The 14140-nt window shown below is 37.9% G+C and overlaps 2 protein-coding genes across 3 annotated transcripts; one reads left to right on the top strand and one right to left on the bottom strand.

The window, feature by feature from the left end:
- Positions 1–2052: 2052 nt before the first annotated feature.
- Positions 2053–7281, bottom strand: LOC122033587 (5'-deoxynucleotidase HDDC2-like). Of its 2 annotated transcripts, none has more exons than XM_042592649.1 (8): positions 6942–7279; positions 5674–5798; positions 4884–4921; positions 4486–4596; positions 4329–4408; positions 3439–3475; positions 2591–2632; positions 2053–2499 (listed from the first exon to the last, which is right to left on the bottom strand). In XM_042592649.1, exons 1-8 carry the CDS (start codon positions 7200–7202, stop codon positions 2417–2419), a joined length of 777 nt encoding a protein of 258 aa, XP_042448583.1. In that variant the 5' UTR covers positions 7203–7279; the 3' UTR covers positions 2053–2416. The 2 variants fall into 2 exon arrangements, 1 of the variants encoding a protein (XP_042448583.1); XR_006126585.1 differs by having other exon boundaries at positions 2439–2499; positions 3439–3480; positions 6942–7281.
- Positions 7282–8578: 1297 nt separating this feature from the next.
- LOC122033595 (small polypeptide DEVIL 4-like) lies at positions 8579–9241 on the top strand. Its single transcript, XM_042592657.1, has one exon. The coding sequence runs from the start codon at positions 8833–8835 to the stop codon at positions 9001–9003; it is 171 nt and encodes a 56-aa protein (XP_042448591.1). The 5' UTR covers positions 8579–8832; the 3' UTR covers positions 9004–9241.
- The last annotated feature ends 4899 nt before the right edge of the window (positions 9242–14140 follow it).

Below are 14140 nucleotides of genomic sequence, written 5' to 3'. Positions count from 1 at the left end.
TGGACTCTTACGCTGTGGGTAGAAGAAAGCAGTCAACATGGAGTAACGTTGATGACGAGGTTTTAGCAAGATCGTTTGTTATTATCAGTGATGATCCAATCATCAACAATGATTAGATGGAAGCTTTCTGGGGACGTATTGCAATCTACTACAATGAGAATCGTCATTCAGGTACACCCAATAGAATTGTTAGTGTCATACGTTAGCACTGGCACAATACCAAACAAGAAAGGTATATCACTTCAATGCAAATTATAATACTGTTTATATTGCGTATTGTAGAGGCCACAATGATGAGGACATATTGCGGCTTACGTATGAAAAATATCAAGAGGAAAATAACAATATTGCATTTAATCTCGAGCATGTATGGAGAATTGTAAATGATCGTCCAATGTTCACTCCACAGTCCATTGATTACCTTGTTCGCATGAAGAAGATAAGGACCTTAGAGTCGGGGGCAAGCAACACCTCATCTAACCAAGATGTGAATCTACATGTAGACTTCAACGAAAAAGAAACTCATCCAATAAATCAGAAGACAACAAAAAAAAAAAGGAAAAGGGCAAAATGAAATCAGACTTTAAAGGTATGACAGAATTAGATTGATTTGGACCAAATTATAGGATCATATTATCTTATTAAAAATCTTTAAAATTTAATTTAGCATTTAATAGAATACTAGATAAATTTGATATTGAATTAAATTCTCTTTAGAATAAATTAAATTAACAATAATCTTAATATTAATGATATTAATAGAAATAATAGATTGAAAATCTATACTAAATAAATAAAATTTATTTATAATTTTTAAAATTTAAAATATATATATATATATATATATACACACACGATTTTGTTAAAGTACGGACATGCACATGCGAACTTGTCCGCGACCCACACATGCAATTTGATATTTAATTTATTTTTATTTTTTTACCATCGTCATTCTCGTTGCTATGTGCCGATTGTGCCAGCACTCCTCGACTCTAGCCGGCCGGCCACCACCCATCGATCGCCCTGCCTCCGGCCTCCCGCCACCCGTCGACAGTAAGAATCCCGGCCGAAATCCGACCACAATCGCGGTCACTAGCATGGTGGTTGGATCGCAACCGGATTTTGGTCGGATTTCGGTTGCAATCCTGTTGCGAACCGGCGGGGTCTGGCAGCGACCGGATTCCAGCCGAGATGGCGCCTGATCCGGCCGCGACAAGAATAAATGGACCGGATTCATGTTATAGTTTGGACGCGATGGCGCCGGAATCCGGACGCGATGGCGCCGGAATCCGGTCGCTTTGGCACCGGAATCCGGTCGCTATGGCACCGGAATTCGGTCGCTAAGGTGCCGAATCCAACGTTGACACCGAACGCAAGCACTGTGGATTTAGGTCTTGCGTGAGACGCTCGACCATGGCCTAGCAGTGTGGTTGTGGACCAGCTACCTCTACCTCATCGTCGATAGCAAAATCTTTAATAACGACGTAAAGGAAAAGACCTTCCGCTATGACTCCCAAATTTAATATTACCGGTAAATTAACGTAATAATATCATATATAATAAAAATTTAAAATTTGGTAAACTATCGAAAAATTTGAGATTGAAACGTTATCACAAGAATTTAACTCATATATTAAATCATGTGTGATGTCCTCTCTCACATGTCGAGACTTAGCTCACTCTATCTCTTATTCCTGCATTCACCCTACTCCTCTTGTGGCCTCACTCACGCGCTTGCACATCCATGTCTTCACTGCTGCTAGTCACCAATCAACGTCTTCCCCTCTTCATCCCTCTCCGCAAGGCGCCAACATCACCTCCTTATGTCCCCGACTCAACGAGGACGCTTAGTTCTAGTACCACATCCAAATCATTTGTAACGTAAGGCCGTGTCGATTCCATCGATACCATACAATTCCAACTATCCAATTCCGATTCCACCACAAAACCGATCTTTACTCTTTAGTGATAGTGATTCTGGATGGTAAGATCCTAAGATCCGGCAGGTAACTCATGCATCCTTATATATAACAATCTATTTTCCTTTTAAAATTCCTCAAATATTTTTATAGATAAATTGTCTCATTAAAAGATAATGATTATTCAAACACTGGTCAATGTCCCATTTGCAGAGTCTTGACTGTAAAAAAAAAAAATATATTGATTCGTCAGCACCTATTCGAAACCCATGCAGACCTAAAAGCTTTTACCCTACTGATTCAAGTAAAAGCCCCACCAAGTTAAATGAAAGTTGCTTCCGTTGATTCGGTATATGAACTGATTCTTTTTCTCATCAGTTCATCAGCATCTGCTTTAGCACGCTTAGGAAGGAAGGCTTCAATGGGTCAAGCACTCTTATTGTTTGACAATGTTCCGAAATACAAATCGATCTCCATGTTTTAGCCAACTCGGTTCGTTAAGCTAGATCATGTAGTCTCTTGGTTCTTCTCGATACCACTTCAGCAGCCCAACTCTTCCCAACATCAGTCTGAAATTTTCCTGCCAATTCAAAGAAGAAAAAAGATTCAATTGTCAGGTTGATTACTTGAAGCAGGATTCAAGTTACAAATAAGGTCTACTCGTCTATTACCTGCAGTTGAAATAAAGAACTCGTCCAAGATCTTCCCATGTTCTGCGAGAATGTTAGATTATTAAGTAGAACATAGCTCAGTTGCAAATAAGGAATATAGTAACATGATGTCTATCTGCCATGGGCAAAATAAAAAAAAGGAGGATTTGATCACCTGCTAAACTTTGATATAGCAAGGGCTAGGGTAGGTCTAGTCGGAATACCGATTACTTTAATCATATTCTAAGCCAAGTGGCAGTATGCATCCAAAAACTAATATGAAGATATTTGGTTAGTTAGCAGATTTTGATTTGTTGGGGACAAACAACGATTTAAAATCTGGGTTGTGACATCTAAAGAAGACAAGGAATAACAGGTTTAACAAAATGCTCATTTCTCGACACACTTCCATTTTGTTGTTATTATATATTGCATTAGTACTCACCAACAAATTCAAACAAGATGCCAAAAATGTCGAAGTCTAAGGTCAGTGAGTTAAGGAGTGTTTCGACTTCCCAAAACAGGCCAAGTACATACTTCTATAAGGCCTTGTGAGGGAAAAAAATCAAAAGACAACTCTAGCATGTGAAATTAATAGCAGGTTCTTGATTAAATGCAAATAACATGAATATCTGAGCATAGTGTTGATGAATATAAACAAATATGAAGTAATATAACTAACATGGGTTTGCATTTTACATATTTTGGTTACAAGCATTCTCACATCAATAATGTCAATCCATAGAAGATGAACATTTAGTGACATGCTCCTATAACAATGCAATACAGGGATACAGATTTCATGCTACCGACCCAAACTCTAACATGGTTTGTTATTGTACATAGAAAATGAAATGAGAAAATTTTACCTGTTTCATATTCCAAAGCCTGAAGAATCATTTCTACCTGCACTAAAAAAATTCTAAAATGAAACACAAACAAACAGATAGTACAAAAATCCACGATATGCTTGTCTGTAAGAATATTCCTAGGCCATATGACTGATCCAATTAGAAAGAATAGCACACATGTTCATATTTCATTACTTTTTTCCATTACTTCTATGACAAGAAGAGTTTAAGGGAATCTTCTATTTTGCTTGAATATCCAAGAGAATCTTCAGAAGTACAGTGAGCAATGATTCTTGGAGAGGAAAAACAACAAATGTAAATAGGACCAGAAGATGCAGAAAAAGATTCTTTTCGTACAGGTGAATGGTTCACAAAGGTAACAGCATTAGACATTGGAAATTACAGAAAATCCTTGAACAATGAACACTGTTCATTTTGGTACATAGAATTTATCTTTATCAATGTCTTGCTTAATCTTTCCTTTCTGTTTTCCCTTAGTAATTCAGTGGATCATAATAAAAAATAAACCTTATTGAAACATGACAAAAGGTAGTGCATTCTAATAAAACATAAATAAAAAAATTTGGGTACATATATGAAATAGAAACCATTGTTTATATAATGATATTAGGAAAAAAAAAGCTGTTAGATGGGAAGAAATCCATGGAGTCCTATTGACAGAAAGACATCCGTAACAGCATTTAAACCCTTATAGCTTTGCCATCAAATAAATCTGATGAAATGACTAAAATGAAGCAAGCATGAAGTTTAAGGATGACACTGAAAACAAAACACACTTTATGTACAAATGAAATGGAAACATAGTTTAGGAGTATTCTTGTACTTCAACCGCATTAGCCATAAGTTAAAGCAATGGTGCAAATGCTGAAGAGATGAGGTAAACATACTTTGTCAAAATCCTTCACAAGACTAGCTTCAGTAGAAGAATTATTCTCATACTCCTGCCAAAGTTCCTGAATTTCATCAGCTGAAAAAAACATCAAAAGACAATCAAAGAGTGAGAGTTAACATAAGAAAACAATGGTGTTTTAAATTACTCCATACCCATTAATCCTCCACCGAGAATTCTGCACATTTCATCCAAAGCTTCTTGTTCACGTCTACTCTTTTCTGCCTTTGGAATGCCATCTGAAGGTGTGATATCACCAACAATAGCTGAAATAGAAAAATTCACAAATCACAATATAATAACAAGCAACAACAAACACTTGGATTGTAGTCAAAAGATAAGCACTGGAAGATATTGAATACCAACATATCTAGGGAGTTCATCAAACCTGAAATAGAAAAATTCACAAATCACAATATAATAACAAGCAACAACAAACACTTGGATTGTGGTCAAAAGATAAGCACTAGGAAGATATTGAATACCAACATATCTAGAGAGTTCATCAAACCAAAAAAAATGAATAAACAAAAAGAAAGACAGTGTCAGTTACCTTCTGCAATATCGTGAACTATTGCAATCTTAATGCACCTATTAAAAATAAGATAGATTAAGATAGTGACAACCAGAGAATTGTTAAAAAAAAAACTTTGAGTAAATAGGAGTAGAAATAGAGATAATAAATAACTAATGATTCACTAGTTAACTTCTGATGTCAATTTTTTTTATGATTTTATAACCTCTGAACATATAAAAGGTTGCTGCAACCTATCAAATGGGTCACAAGTTACTCTTAGCTACTTGCCAGTCTACTCTTCTAAGATCTTGCCAACTAACCCTTGATTTTATTATACATTCAAGCAGAAATTTGCCAACAAGAGCACAGATTGCACACCAAGAGGAAAGGGTAAATGAGTGAAATTATGAGAGGAGGGTGTTAGGATCTCCCCACTTTCCTTTCCTCGCACACTTCTATACTTTGACCTTAGCTATTTGGCTGTTCAAATAGGAAACAAAATAAATGGACTGTGGCCCTGTTTATCTTCAAGCCAAGAGGGGGCATTGCAAACCACATCAGATATCTATTGGTATTTGGCAAGTTACTCTATTTTTCGAGGAGAAAACAATAGAGACATGCTACCAAAACCAGCAACTAATCTCTATGTTAATAGTAATCAACAACATTTTTTTTTTCCAATTTACTGTTTGTTTGCATACAAGCTTTAATGGTGACTTATCTTTAGTTTACCAGGGAAGACAACTAAGTGGAACTAGGACTAACTTTTTCTAAAACGGAATATTAAACATATCATAAAGAAGCAGTTCAGAGAATTGTGTTCAACCTCTCCCGATCAACACCAGGGATTTCACCAGCAACTAATGACATTAATGCCATCCGATACATGTGATCAGCAATAGACTCTGGATGATCAATACCATGTTTGATCCATCCTTTTCTTTTTGTAGTCTGTAAAAAATGGAAGAAGTTAGTAAGAAGTCACATACTGAAATTAACCATCAAAATTAATTATTCTGTGTCAAATTATGGAGCACAACTAGCAAATCTGATGTGCTTAAACACTTATGAAAGAACAAACTCTATAATTCAAAACCATAGAGCCGATTATCGATCGCTGATGTTGGATTCAAGACTAGATGGACAGGCAAGTATCAATCCTCAATAATGTGGATCTCAGCCACATGCTTAATGACTAAATAAAACTGATGTGGACAACACAAATAGTTATGATAAATGGCTTATAGTTGTACTACTTTTGAAGAATTGTACATTTACAATCCACTTGTCAACTATAGTTTATGAGAATGAAAAATGTCTCCGAATGCTCAAACTCTTTCAGCCATATTCCCAAAATGTATGCTTGTTCAGAAAGATAGTTTGCCACAAGGTTTGTTATCCTTGCTCATGGAATGTATTTATAAAAGAACAAATTATTCATTCGATAGCCTAAATATTGTAACACATACACAACAGAAATCTTCTTCTTAAAAATCACCTCGACTTGTTCATTTTTGTCCGGAAGGTCAAAGATTTATCAAACATAAAATTTTGATGCAACACCAAGTTGAGGAGAATAGGAGCACTTATAGGTATGCACCCTCAAAAAGACGGGAAAAGGTAGAATATGAAGCAAAGTGAGGTTGGCAACGATTCAACTGGAATTTTGTCAGTCTGTTTTAATAGGGAAGCTCATAGTCCAAAACTCAACCTTTATACTAAAGCTGATTCCTTCGAGAAAAAGTGTCATTCCCAAATGCCACATGTTCGAACTTTCTGAGAACAAGTTCCCCAATAGAAAGGATATGTCGCTCGTTCATTTTTCCTTCCCTTAAAAAATCCAGTACTTTATTCCGATTTTAACTTCCAATAACGTTAATATACCAAGCGCATCTCCCAATTGTTTGAGTGTGATCCATAAAGGGCTTAAAACCATGCCTCAAGGATCCAAACCGTAAAACATTCTGAAGGATCCCAAATTAAAATGCAATTAGTAAAAGAAATAATCAACGACGCATGAAAAACACTAAATTGCGATTCAAGAGTCAAGAGACAACTTGCAGACGTTCACACAGACAAATCGTTAATACCGACCTTAAGTCGGTGGCAGAGGGTAAGGAAGTCAATAATCGAGGAGGCCGCCGCAGGGGAAGCCGAGCTCGGGGGATCTCCGTTGAAATCCAAATTAGAGCCTCCCGGAAAGACGGTGGCACGGGCGGCGATGAGAAGTCTGGATGGGAGGGACTGCTTCGAGGGCTCGAGAAATCGAAGCGTGTGCGACCTGGAAGCACCGAACCGAAGGAAGGGACGGCTGCATGGCGGGATGCGGAAGGGCACCGGCGATCGCACAGCCATCCGCGTCGACGAAGGCCGGGAGAGATGGAGCCGAGAAGCTTGGCGAAACTGTGGAAGGGACGGAAACAGTGTCGTGTAAATTCTACCATTTGGGATTATTACCACATCTCGAATTTACCCCCCAAAAATGCAGTAATTTTTAAAATGCCCACCAATGTTTCCAAGACTTTTTGAAAAATGCCCCTAAGATTCATTAGAATTAAAATGAAATGGGTCAATTTTTGAAGACAATTTAACTACCGTTACTTCGCTTGTTACAATGGAAACAACATAAATTGATTTTAAATTGGATGAATATCTTAAAGGTCAGTGTCTAAACGAAGGAACCGCACTTGAATTAGTGAAATCTATGGTCATGGAATGTTGGATATTTGACTCGGATGTTGAAAATCAGTGATCGGCCAAGAAGGGTTTTGGCGTAGGGTAGAAGATGATGGACAGTAATATAAACAGTAGAAATTACATTACCCAATGAGGGTACATGTACAGATGGAGACCTTTTTTATTAATAGTACTACCGTTTGTATATAAATCTCTAGCGTTTTTGAAAAAGGGCATGCAGATGCTCTGATATTTTTTTTTTCAAAATAGATCTACAATTTCTACATTTGATAAAGAAAAAGTTTCTCATCTACAATTTACATATATAATATTCACTATCCTTTGTGATACAAAATGTCAAAAAAAAATATGAGACCTTTTTATATGACCATGCGTATCTCTGGAGCTGATCGAAGTCAGAGAATGTCGGGTGTCAGGATATGTCGAGTGATGGAGGATGTCTTGCACCCTCGCATGGACTAGAAGAAGGTTCCATTCGCAAATGACCGCAGACTATTAGAATATTCCTTGACATATAGCAGTTATTCTCTGATAGACAGTTACGATTCTATGACCTTGTTGTCGCTTAGTGTCTTCTGTCTCACCCTGATTTGACTAGGGGCAGCTCGGGATGATGTGTCAGGTATAACACTTGACTCGAGTCTTGATGAGAAGGACGAGTTATGGCGAGAGCCTCATCTTTCCTTTTAGATTGCCCAAGAGCCGACCGGAAGTCGGTCTATCAAAAGTATCAAGTCTAGATATGTAATCCGAGCTGAGAAAATCCAACTAGTCAGGGCAAGTCAGGCATTATCCCTAGTCGCACCCCATGTCTCAAATCTAGGATCCTGATCTGTAATCACCTTAGGCATCATGCGGCTGACGACGTCAAGCAGCTCGACCTCTCCTTTCCCTAATTTCTGATTATCTGACTTTATTAGATTCTATAGTTATGCACCGTATTATTAGCCATGCACATAACCTCTTGCACAGCAAAGCTGGTCAAAGTGGCCCTTCCATTAATAACTGATTCTCCAGCTGGAGTTGCTGATCCCTGTCCTTCTCTGGCCCTGCGGTTCTTGAGCATGCACCTCGTTCAGAGTCAAAGGGAGATTAAACTACTCGAGAACCCATATCTTTGTCCCCTGGCAACTCATAATGCAACGTGCAGAGGGGGAGGAGTTCACATGGATAGGTGGACAGGGCCATTGGGTGATGAGTTGAACTGCTGCTGATCACTACTTCCTCTATAAAATGCAGCATCAAGCACATCAAGCTTCAGTTCCAGAGCCGTGTTGAACTTCTGATCATGGCCGGCGGCGGCGCGAAGATGGGAAGCCAAGGAAGAGTAATATCGTCCAGTAGAAGGAAATCTGGAAGAGGAGGAGGAGGAGGGCTCAGCAGAGTGCTGAGGGAGCAGAAGGCGAGGCTCTACATCATCAGGAGATGCGTGGTCATGCTACTGTGCTGGCATGACTAGTACTGATCGATGCCTAGGCTGAATTTTTCTTTGTTTTCCTGCTGAATGGTGGAGGAATTTTTGCTAGGATCTAAATCCTGTGAATATAGATGATAGAGATGTGAATTTATGATTTGTAGAGTAGGATCTCGATCATTGTTCTTGTTTTTTTGGCCTTGTCTTTGTTTTGGCAAGTTCAAGTGCAATCCTGAGAGCTCTGATGTTGAATGACTTCTTCATATATAGTTCTGAATTAATATTACCAGTTTCTCTCTATTCTCTTGTCCTTTTTGGATCAAAACCTTCGTAAGTACGTAGTTGCCAAGATCTTGATTCTTTTCCTCATTGTGAAATTAAATTGGACTGAGAGATCGCAAGAACCCAGCTCAGTTTGTTCCATTTCTCTGAGCTCCCACATGACATGATTGAGAAAAGGAATCCTATGGAAGGGGTCCGATTCAGCCATTAATTTATTTAGAGCCTGAGTTGGATGTCAGAGCTCATCTCACTGGCTCACATTGATTAAAGATTGAAGAACGGTTTTTTACTGAACCCGGTAGGTAATTTACAAAATCATTTAAGGTAGTTTTAAAATTAATGACATACGTATTCATTTCCTGTTTTACCTATATTAGTTGATTATTATCAGTCAAATCAAATTTTGCTTTCTGCAAAAATGTTAAAATTTTAAATAAATCGATTTTACTCTACATTGAAACGTCAAAATTTTAAATAAATCGATTTTACTCTACATTGAAACGTCAAAATTTTAAATAAATCAATGGAATCGATTTTTTAAATAGACTGATTTATCTTTTTTTTTATCAAAATAGATTTTAGGTAAAATTAATTAATTGACCAAACGATCTCGGATTGACATGAAACTAGTTTGTATATGTTCGTCTATCTCTTTTGATTATATTCATACATTCAAACATTAATTTGACTCAATATATTGAGAACAATGATTTTTTGAACATTAATATATTTGAAAATTTTAATTCATGTTTAAAAAATTATTATTCTCAATATATTAGAGGGTAGGGATATAATCAGGAAAATTAACTGAACACATAAGATCTAGTTTCATGTCAATCCAAAATCATTTGGTCTATCAGCCGATTTTGAACAAAATCAGCGAATGGACCAATCGATCTCGGATTGATATGAAACTAGTTCCTACATGTTCGTCTATCTCTCCTGATTATGTCAATACCTTCAAACATTAATTTGACTCAGTATACTGAGAGCAAACATAAATATATGTAAAAAAAATTAATTCAGATTCAAAAAATAATTGCTCCCAATATATTGGGTCAAATTGATGTTTGATGGCATAGATACAATCAAGAGAACTAGCCGAACACTAGGATTTAGTTTCATGTCAATCAGAGGTCTTTTTGTTTGTCAGCCAATTTTGGAGCAAACGACCTTGAATTGACAAAAAAAAAAAAAAACTAGTTCCTAAGTGTTTGTCTACATCTCTTGATTATATTCATGCTCTCAAACATAATTTAACTCAATATATTAAGAGCAGTGATTTTTTGAATACGAATATATTTGAAAATTTAATTTGTATTCAAAAAATTATTGCTCTCAATATATTAGGTCCAATAAGTGTTTAAGGGTATAGATATAATCAGAAGAACTAGCTGAACACATATGATCTAGTTTTATGTCAATCCGAGGTCGATTGGTCCATCAACCGATTTTGCCCAAACCCGACTGATGGACCAAACAACCTCAGATTAACATGAAAATAGTTCCTATATGTTCGTCTACCTCTCCTGATTATATTCATGCTCTCAAATATTAATTTAACTCAATATATTGAAAATAATAATTTTTTAAACACGAATATGTTTGAAAAATTTAATTCGTGTTAAAAAATCATTGCTTCCACTATATTGGGTAATGTTTGAGGGTATAAATACAATCAGGAGAACCAATGCACATATAAGATCTAGTTTCATGTCATTCTGATGTCGTTTGGTCTATCAGTCAGTTTTGTCCAAAATTAGCTGATAGACCAAACGACCTCGAATTGACATAAAATTAGTTCCTATATGTTCATCTACCTCTCATTATTATATCCATGCCCTTAAACATCAATTTGACCCTGATTATATTTATGCCCTCAAACATTAATTTAACCCAATATATTAGGAGCAATGATTTTTTTAAACATGAATTAAATTTTTAAACATATTTATGTTCAAAAAAATCATTGCTCTCAATATATTGAGTTAAATTAATGTTTTAGGGCATGGATATAATCAAGAGAGATGGACGAACACATAAGAACTAGTTTCATGTCAATCCGAGGTTGTTGTGTTGGAGGATCTTGCGGCCGACTTGAAGGGGGGTTGGATAGATGGCACCTCCAAATCATTCGCTTTCTACGTATTTGTTAGTTGCGCAGCGGAATACAAATAATACAAACACAAATACGAAAGCTAAATACAAATACAAAGAACAAGAAAGAGCAAGCAAACCAACGCACTCCGATTTACGTGGTTGGAGATCCTATCCGGTGGATTACTCCCCGGAAGATCTCCGACTAGCTCAAACCTCCTTGTGGGTGGAGAAACCTCACCACAAACTCACCAAGACCTCTTGGATACAAGGGAAACTCTTGTGCACTTGTAGACTACTAATTAGACCTTAACCAAGTCTAATTTCGTCACCTTGGTCGGCCATACCAAGCTCCTTCTTATAGAGCTTGGAACAAATTAGAACCTGATTGTTGACGATTTGCACCGATGTCCTTGCACCACCTCTGCTTTCATCTGTAGATCCCACATGATCACCGGATGATCCATCACCATCCGACTGCGCGATAGCGTACTTCGCCACAAGGGCCCACATTAAAACCCTAAAACTAGGATTTTACCTGAGTACAATCTCTTGCATCGTACTCACTACCTGACTCATTTGACGCTTTCTTTGCGCCTTTGACCTCTTGCCTTCAAGCCTACTTCCTTTGGCTCTCGTCTCTCGGATGCATCAAGCCGCGGCTCGTCCCCAATGTCATCCTTCAGCGTATGCCTCAAGTCGCCCGCCATTGTCCTGCTGCTCTTGTCCATGGTCCCTGATGCTCCATCCTTCACCGGGACCGAGTCACTTGAGTCACATGTCACCCTGGAACTCAAGTACAACATATCAAATAACGAGGGTAATCCTAACTTAAACCTTTGCCCAATCACCAAAACACATGGTCCCTGGACCATTGGGATTGCTCCAACAATCTCCCCTTTTTGGTGTTAGCAGTTAGGGAAAACATATAGCAAATAAACATGCTAAAAACAATGGACTTACGATGCCAAGGCTACACACTTGGACTTACATTGCCAAGGCTACACACTTGGCAACCGCCGAAACAAAATGCAAACATGCATTGGAACCTATCCCAAGGCTCCCCCTACACCTAAGCTCCCCAATGAGCTAGGATTTTCCCACAGAGATTTTTAAGAACCTATCACAAGGCTCCCCATTGAGCTTAGGATTTTCCCACAGAGCTTTTTAAGAACCTATCCCAAGGCTCCCCCTACTCAAAGGCACTTTCAGGTTTTCCCAACTAAACCTTACTTCTCCCCCTTTGCCTAACATCCAAAAAGTTCTCCAACAGTATCCCAATTGTTGAAAACTTGTCATCTAAATTGACCATAAACTCATGTATTTATCCCTCATGGATCCCATACATATAAACAAGTTGACACAGTCAAGAACAGTGCTGAAAAGCACTTTCAAGTTGGTATCAGTCGACTGCCCCAAGTACCAGTCGACTGCCCCCTTCGACACATCCTTACAGAACCATTCTGTGGTCGAAATATACTGTTACCAGTCGACTGGTGTCGGTACCAGTCGACTGCCCTCGTCAAAATGAGCTTACAGAACCATTCTGTGCTCAAAAACATTGTTACCAGTCGACTGGTATCTGCACCAGTCGACTGGTACCTTAATTCTACAAAAATCAACCTTTTCAGGCCAACTTCAGAAATGCACCAGAAATTCCCTAGACCTCCAAAAATTTCCAAATTTTGTGGAGAGGTCTATTGCACCCTTGTCTATCTGGGAAAAATATATTAAAAAATATATCTATCACTAATCCTAATATTGACACAAAATCCAAAACTAGCTAAATAGTTCAATTGAACCTTGACCTAAAGTTCTAGTTTTGACTTCCTCTTGATGTATTTGCCCATACCAACCCACAATGCATCCCTAGCATTGGTTTATATGGCATCTATACATCCAAAACCATATATCATGTAATATAACCCCAAATGTCATATTTCTTGCATGAAACATAACCCAATTGTGACAAAACCCTAGGTTTGAGACTCAAGTCCGTCTCCAAACCATTTGACACACTCCATGGCTCCTCTAGACTCCCAAGTAGTACCCACCTGAGATCCATTGGCCATGGGTCTCAATTTGACTCTTTGAGCTCCCCCTAGAGCTCTTAACCTTAGCCACCTCCCTAGGTGACTCATCTATTGTGGCTACACCACAATGATGTCCCTTAGAAGATCTCCTTATCTTCTTGACCTTGGATACATCATCCTTGCCATAATCATATGCAACCCTAGCATATTTCTTTTTATTGGCCTTGGATGGCTCTCCCTTGCCCTTATCATGTGCCACCCTAGCACATGGTCTCCTTTTGACCTTGGAGGGACTAGATCGGTATCCCAAACCCGATCTATCATTGTTGGGTTTTTGACTCCCCAACACCATACTTAATCCCTTAGATCCAATAGTGAATCTCTTAAGGAATTTCTCCAAATTATCAAGCTTTGACTTCAAAGCTTGATTCTCCTTCTCTAGGTTCCTAACCCTAGAGTCAACATGTCCACCTTGAACATTCCTAGACCTACCCTTCCTAGGCATATGCCTCCCCTTCTTGGGATTAATGTCTTGGTTCTCTATTACCTTCTTCTCCTTAGGTAATGAGAATTTAACTTTCCTAGGTTTATCATGCATAGATCTCCTAGGGTTATGATCGATATTTACCCTATTCCTATCATGATACTTAAATACAAAATTTTGTATTGCTACATAATGATAATCATTATTTTTCCTAGCATGCATGGGAACATAAGAATTTGAATTTGAATTATACTTCAAATTAGGGTATACCTCCCTTACCCTTGAA

Source organism: Zingiber officinale, chromosome 11B (genome assembly GCF_018446385.1).
Source record: "Zingiber officinale cultivar Zhangliang chromosome 11B, Zo_v1.1, whole genome shotgun sequence".
Lineage (NCBI taxonomy): Eukaryota > Viridiplantae > Streptophyta > Magnoliopsida > Zingiberales > Zingiberaceae > Zingiber > Zingiber officinale.
Note: the sequence above shows the minus strand (reverse complement) of the source record. Positions and strands in the feature narration are given on the sequence as shown.

Bases quoted from the DNA above. Each gene is read 5' to 3' on its own strand.
- LOC122033595 (XM_042592657.1), top strand. From the start codon at position 8,833: ATGGCCGGCGGCGGCGCGAAGATGGGAAGCCAAGGAAGAGTAATATCG.
- LOC122033587 (XM_042592649.1), bottom strand. From the start codon at position 7,202: ATGGCTGTGCGATCGCCGGTGCCCTTCCGCATCCCGCCATGCAGCCGT. The intron at 3,476-4,328 runs GTATGTTTACCT...TTTTTAGTGCAG, and splicing joins TTGTGAAGGATTTTGACAAA to GTAGAAATGATTCTTCAGGC. The intron at 2,633-3,438 runs GTAAAATTTTCT...ACATTCTCGCAG, and splicing joins GGCTTTGGAATATGAAACAG to AACATGGGAAGATCTTGGAC.